General features: G+C 33.7%; 1 protein-coding gene across 1 annotated transcript; it reads right to left on the reverse strand.

The window, feature by feature from the left end:
- Positions 1-607: 607 nt before the first annotated feature.
- Positions 608-3,993, reverse strand: LOC134233614 (collectin-12-like). Its single transcript, XM_062715592.1, has 3 exons — positions 3,919-3,993; positions 3,693-3,786; positions 608-892 (listed from the first exon to the last, which is right to left on the reverse strand). The coding sequence occupies exons 1-3, from the start codon at positions 3,919-3,921 to the stop codon at positions 651-653; spliced, it is 339 nt and encodes a 112-aa protein (XP_062571576.1). The 5' UTR covers positions 3,922-3,993; the 3' UTR covers positions 608-650.
- Between the last annotated feature and the right edge of the window lie 3,849 nt (positions 3,994-7,842).

Here is a 7,842-nt window from a genome sequence, read left to right on the forward strand (position 1 = left end):
GACGTTCACAGTATCTTTGTTTCATAGTGAAATTTTGACCTTTTATTTCACGTTTTAAGCAGACTCATTTTAGCGTCTCAAAGAGCAAAATATAATCTTTGCTATTATAATTATATGGGAGGCGGGAGTATCATTCAGTGAGCACATTGTTCACAGTACCTCTAGTTCTCATGGAACTTAAGTAAGAGGGTATTGGACTTGAAAGTGCGTCAGGGCTACACTCAGACGTCATTCATGCACACTAAATGTTACTTGCTGATTATAAAGAAAATACGACCCATACACATACGAAACAAGGGACGCCAGTCGTTGACAAGAAGGAATATATAATTTTTCAGTTGTAACTCACCATTTATTTTGGAGGAACGGTCAGATCTGTACCATTCAATAAACTTCCGGTAGACTTAAGTCTAATTTCGGGTTACCGAATGGCAGAAGATTCATATAATGAAAAATATGTCAATAAAACAAAGAAAATAATTTAATTCTCCCTTTTTGTACCCTCTAATTATAAATTTTAGAAAAAATAAGTTTTAGGTAGAAAATAATAAATAAAGGAAAAACATGACTTCAAACCACGTTCATTTCATGAAAGTTTAGGTTTACACGTTTGAAAACTCATCACTCAAAATATTTTGAGGAATATTCAACTAAGCAGCCTTTTCACATACGTAGAATCTTTCATGTTTACAAGGATAGTCAGCCCATTTCCCATCTTTGGCAAGAAATACACATGGTCCATCACCACTCGGATCATCATCGTGCCAGTTGTGGTAAGAAAATTCGCTGTTGTCTGCCTGCCACCGACATTTTTCCTTATCTTTACTTCTTCGTGGACAATTTCCACCAATCCACAACACGGATACAGTCCATTCGGTTATAGTTTTACCTTCTTTTATGGAAATAAAAAAGGTGAAAATGATAGAATTCCAGCCACAAGTTGTGGACTAAGACCAATGATCATGAATAATATTTAAATTATTTTTTCGGCTTTACAGCAAATCTATTTAGAAAATTAGTTTTACTTTTGATTGTTGTTTTAAAGTTTCGTTAAAATTGCTAAAAAGTCATCAATAATTAAAATTTGTCATCAAAAATATATGCTTATACATATACATGTATGTTTTTTTTTAACTTTTGGCCGAAATTTTCATTTAATTATCTATCCAATACAGACACTTTTTAAACTATAGTAATATCAAAACACCGACGTGATCTCGTCAAAATCGCTGACGTCATTTAAACCTTAATTTTGTTTACAATGATTCTGTAGCTAATGTTCCATAATTTTTCTCAAAAAGGAATATAATATAGAAAAGTAAGTAATACAAAGTTCAAATAAATATTAATCATGAATAATGCTACACATAACTATGGATTATACTACGCAAGGTTTCTTATTGATATTCATGCGCATTGTTCGCACCAAAGCCGCTAATAAATGAAGCCCCCCTTTTTAAATACCTATACAATATGTTTAAAGATTAATAAGTGATTCGAGCTTTCGTAGCTTTTTTTTAAAAGAATGACATTGTTATAAACATATGGCATGCCTTTAGTTTTATACGAATCCCTTATTTTATGTTAACCTATGTTAATGTTTTTATATGTAGCACACTTTTAATTATTTTCATTTATTCATCAAATGCCACAATAACCATATAAATTATCCAATATTTTAATATTATTATTTCAATGGAAATGCCGATAACTGTCAAAGGAAGATTTTTCTTTTATAAATCATGAAAAGTAATTAAAGCCCGGGCTGCTCTATACATATTCATAAAATGTTTAAGTGTTTGTGTATGCGATTAAGGTGGTTAAAGTTATTCAGAAGTAAAGATTATACATCAATTTGGTCTCATTTACTATCGAAAAACTTACAGGTCTTTTTTTTCAAAATATTAAATTTAAAGCATAAAACGTACCTTACACAGTTTGTGTTTAATATTCGTTGAGTCAGATATAATTTTGATGATATGTGATATATGTGCCTAATTCCGAGGCAACTGAGGGAAATTCCTCACTAAAATAGTCAATAGAGCGCTTGTTTCATGATTGGAGGGTCGTGAATTCAAATCTCGGCCAAACTGAGCCCAGTAGATAGAAAAAATGGATAGCAACTGCTCCTTCGCTATGCAATTGTCACTATGAAGTAGGGATGTCACTTTTACTCGGACAGCTTAGTCGAATAGTCGGAGGCTTTAGTCGAACGATAGTCGAGTACTCGTTGATTAATTTAATCTCTCAAATGTCTTTTAAGAACTGCTTCTATAATATTTAATGAACGCTATCACCATCAATTCTGAATTGTAAACATGTACTTATATTGGTAATATATAAATGTATCCAATGTATTTCATTTCAAATACTTAGTTTTACTGCAAATTTTATTTAGTATACTAAATACATGACAACAAAAGCTCGCGTTTGTCTTTTCTATTACTAACGCTAGAACATGCACCCGTAATTGATCCACTACATGAAGCCACTTGAACGTATCTAGTCAGTAACCCGCGACTTCTGAACGGTCAAAGCGTACCTCTTATAAAAACACAGAGAGCTTGCTAACAATTTTAATTATGAGATTATTTTGCAAACAATCAAAAGCTGATCAATACAATTTTGAAATGACTGACAGAAAAAAAATATAATTTACACTCATTACTGCCCCCTCCCAGCTTACATGTTTTTACAAAACAATATATAACAGCTGTTTAAAAATTTCTAATTAATAAATAGTTGCATTATGCATGATTTTATGGTATTGTGGGTTGGAATTATATAATTCTGAGCTAGCAAACCAAATAGATCTTGAAAGCCCTTTTTATTTCTAGCACTAAAAAATAGACAATCCTTCTAAATCATGTTTGTTATAGCAACGGTACATTTTTTTGCTCTGCACTTTGTAATTTTTCCGGAAAACATACCAGAAAGGATTCAATTGAGGAATGGTTGTTGGCCTATAATTTGATACAATATATTCGACGCAGAATGCAGGTTTAGTTTCACATATTATATTAACATACTTTTAATTGTTTTTCCATCCTGGTATCTTTTTAAAAACACCCTAACTTAGATTTTTAAGAAAAATGGACAAGCAAAAAGTTTACTTTGAACAATTAACTTAGAACGGTTATTAAGCAAAACCTAGTTTTATCATATACTGAGAAATGAATTAAGCAGAGCCAATTTTGTTACCTTGAAAATGAGATAACTAAAAAAGTAGCAAATTTTTAACGAATAGCCGACTAAAAAAATCTTAGTCGATAGTCGGTATGATCGAACGATAGTCGAGTACTCGACTATCGGTTGACATCCCTACTATGAAGTGAAAGTTGCGGGTCCTTTGGACGAGACCTTTAAAAACTAAGGCCCTGTTTCACGGCAAGCGTTGAGACGACAAAGATCCGTCACTGCTCAATGGCCCTGATTGCCGAAAGTTGAAGCTATTCACCGATATATGGTGACGTCTCCATATGCGCGAAAAAGTTTCGAATCGGACGTAAAACAAAAAAAAATCAATCAACTGATGGCAACATCATTGTTTTTCTTGTAATTTTTCAAAGGATGTTTAGATTTTATACATGTATTTTGCTTTGAGTAATTTTCCCATACCTTAAATTATTTTATTTCATATTATTGTTCATTGTCGGATCATTTTGATTTTAAAAAAGATTTATTTCACTTACGAAACAAATGTTCCAGTAGGTTTTTCTTTATCCAGTCATTCTCCTCTGCTGATTCTATCTCTGCTAAAGTTGAACCCCGCCTTTTACAGTCCTCCTAAAACAAAGCGGTGCTCAAATGCATTATATAACACTGGTATAAAGGTTTAAATGAACATCAGTGAAAAAAAAATCATTTTATATACAATTAACTATTAAATTATGCTAATTAGGTATCCAACTAGCATACCATAGCAGTTGCCCAATTTTCCTTTGATTTGCCAACGAAATAAATACTGTCATCAAAGCGTGTCCACCCCTGAGGTAATTCTAATAAAAGATTTTTTAACAAATGAAGATGAAATAGACAATTTTAAAAGCTATTGACAGGGCGTAATCTATCTTTTACGATAAGATGATTTAGCTAAACCATAATTATTTACTGAAACATTGAATACCTTGATCTTACTTTTCTTTACTGCTGTTAGTTCAATGATTTTCTCATTATATTTAATGCGGATCATCCAGTGACTTGATTTTTTTTTATTTACTGCGGAACCTCAATGACATGATTTCAGTGATTTACTGCGGATCATTCAATGTAGTGATATTTGTATTGTACTTGAATCAAACAATGACTTGATATTCATTTTTTTACTGCCAACCATTTAATGACTTAATCTATGTTAATAACTATGGATCATCCAGTGACTTGAAATTTATTTTTTATTGCGGACCATTTCATGACTTGATATCCATTAATATGGCAAAGTATTTTATGATTTGATATTATTATTAACCGTAGATCATTCAATGAATTGATAGTCATTATTTATTGAGGACCATTTCATGACTTGCTTAATGTTATTTACTGTAAATAATTCATTGTTATGATATTCATAATTAACTGTGGATTTTGTTCAACTGTTCAAGCATTCGATACTTTACTTTGAATTTCTCGTGATCGAAATTCCGAGATCGGAGAAATCAAGGAAATCAATTACACATGTAAATCTACGTCGAATGTATTTGGAAATTTTATCAATGTCCTCCATAATGTCACTGTTTACATGTACAGTGTACTTGTATCGATCACCGCATAAGAAACAATGATCGATCCACAATCCCAATACTGTATCGGAATATACAAGAGGCGGGGCTTAGTGACCGCGAGATTAAAGCGGGGTCCACTTCACGCATCAGTGCGTAAAGCGGTCCCAGAAAGCGAACGCAGGGTTCCCTCCAGCGGACCCAGAGCGAACCCGGAGCGAACCCGGAGCGCACGCAAAGCGCACCCAGAGCAGTCCAAAAACTTCTGAAAGCGAACCCGATGCGGACCCCGATCGAACCCGGGGTCCGCTTCGGGTTCGATCTGATGTTAGGTTGTGTCCGGTCGGTACTGTATGTAATATTTTTCAAAGTGAATCATTAGTAATGTTTTCATTTAACATGTCCATGTATGCATTATGGATGCAGGTTGAATTGTGTATAATTTTCTTAAAACAGTTATGTGATAGGTTTATGTAAAGAATCATTTAAACAATTGCAAATTTTTCTATGTTGGCTGTTAGTTGATTTACAGTAATAACTACGTTGGCCCAACAATATGTCATCTGCATTGCAACAGAGGGCCAACATTGGGCCAACCTAACCAAGCAGTTGTTAAGGTTGGCTGTCAGTTGGCATACACTAATAACTACGTTGGCCCAACAATATGCTATCTGGTATTTCAATAAAAGGCCAACGTTTGGCCAACCTAACCAACCAGTTGTTAAGGTTGGCATACACTCATAACTACGTTGGCCCAACAATATGCCATCTGACAATTCAACAAAGAGCCAACGTTGGGCCAACCTAACCAACTAGTTATTAAGGTTGGCTGTTAGTTGGCAAACAGATATACCTACGTTGGTCCAGCAATATGCCATCATGTTGGACCAACGTTGGGCCGATGAGCAAAATTACGTGGGCCAAGGTAAGATTACCAACAGTGGGCCAACGGTGGAAAAAAAAAATTGGGCAAACGTTGGTCTAACTATGTTTTGCTATCTGGGAAATGTCGTCTGGTCGACATCTCGGAGGCACTTTCATGAAAGATAGTGCCTTTTTTGGAAAGAAGTGTTTATTTTCAAGCAAAATTAAAATTGTTTATTCATAATTAAATTCGTATTAGCCTCAATTATACCTCATTAAGCAGATCATAACGCTAGGTAGGGTTCTTTAAATGATGCGATATTGAACACTTGCAGGTCATACATTAATTTAAATGCCGATACTTTAACTTCTTATCAATTTAAGTTATTTAGTTGAAATTATTTATATAAATCGATGGGAGATGTTTTAGCTATACTAGAAAGGATTTATTGACCTTATTTTGGTGAATATTGGCACTCGTTGGCTGTACAAATGCACATCCAACTCGTGCCAATATTCACCAAAATAAGTTTATTAATCTTATGATATCAACTTTTTGATGAACATACAGCCAACTCGTGCCAATATTCACCAATAGAAGTTCATTAACCCTATGATGTCAACTTTTTGATGAACATATGGTTACACATGCCGATTGAGGTTTAGTATTCTGGGATATTTCAGATCATTAAATTATGGATTGCCCACTTTATCTTCGAAAATTTAATATGTTGTTTTTAAAAACATTTATGAATGAATGGATGTTAAACAAATATACCTTTCTTGTCTTTAAACCACATTTTAAGAGAACAAAATGCCATTTTTGAATCATATATTAAATAAATCATACCACAAACTAGATTAATATCCCATTGACCACTTGTCGGACAGTTGAGAAGCCCTGATCCTTTTTGTTTGTAGCTACTTTTACACTTTATTTGCATCTGTCTGTAGATTCCTATTGCATCCCATCTTTCCACACTATCCATATCAGCGCCATCTACATTAGGGATTCCACAGTCTTTAAACAATAAAAATGAGTCATTATTCAGAACTATATTTATAATTTACTTTGGGTAACACATCTAACGCTGTACAAATGCTTTGTTTTAAGCAAAGCCTTAAGAAGTACATGTAATCTAGAATTTAACCACTTATTGACAATTGATTTGAATTTAGAAAAAAAAAATTGAAAAATACAGAAATTTTCCGGAAGGGTGAATAAAGGGTGTAATAAAGAGTTATGATACATGAGTCACATTTCCTGGCTGTTGTGTGAGCGATACCTCAACATCGGTCCACATCGGTCATATATCAGTCACATTATCCAGCAATGGGTTATACGATATACTAATGCGTCTTTTGATAGAAATGGCGTTGTTGCCGGCCGGACTTACAAAGCCCAGCGATGCATTGTTAATCATAAAACGATGTTTTGGGGTGATCGGCCGAGGTTATTAATATATTGCATTGCTCATACATTGGTGAACATCATTCGTGCATCGGTTGACTATAGGCCAATGTTTGATCAAACATCGACCGATGAAGAGCCGATGACTGTTGACCACCAATCTACTCCCGATGACCTCAGATTCAACGGACACTGGACGATGCTCGGCCATACATTCTTCAAAGATGTGCTAATGATGGGTTTCCTATGAGGAGCGTTGTGAGGCATCGGTGAAGACATCGGTGATATTTAACTACAACTTATTTTCTAACAATGACCCCCACCGATTCGAACAATGGCCTCAGAAACCTTCCGATTACTATAAACGTACGGCTGGCAACTACGCCATTTTTATCATAAGACACATTGGTTTCTAATCGTGTACCCCATTGCTGGATAATGTAGCTGATACTTAATAAAAACAAGTACCCGTGTTCATATCAGAGATGAAAATTTTATGTATTATAAAACAGATAACTAACGAAAAAATATATTTTGTTGGGTTTAACAAACATTAAAAAATAAATATACACAAGTTTACAATATAAAGAACACGTATACACGCAAAATAATTGAAAAGGACTACAACATGGATTGTAAAAAAAGTAATCTCAATCAGAACTTAAGCCATTTACATGAAGTCATCAATAAAATTAGATTGTAATATACAGCATAAAGAAAATAATATAAAATAATATGTGTTTTTAATCTATTTTTATATCTGTATACTGATAGATTTTGTTTCTTATTTTTAAAGATTACCATTCCCTACTTTATTCAAATGACTTCGGTAGATCCAATTACAGTGGT

Source organism: Saccostrea cucullata, unplaced genomic scaffold (assembly GCF_032062105.1).
Source record: "Saccostrea cucullata isolate Sc308-1 unplaced genomic scaffold, CSIRO_AGI_Scuc_v1 ctg6223, whole genome shotgun sequence".
NCBI lineage: Eukaryota > Metazoa > Mollusca > Bivalvia > Ostreida > Ostreidae > Saccostrea > Saccostrea cuccullata.

Bases quoted from the DNA above. Each gene is read 5' to 3' on its own strand.
- LOC134233614 (XM_062715592.1), bottom strand. The intron at 893-3,692 runs GTAAGTGAAATA...TTTCCATAAAAG, and splicing joins CCTACTGGAACATTTGTTTC to AAGGTAAAACTATAACCGAA.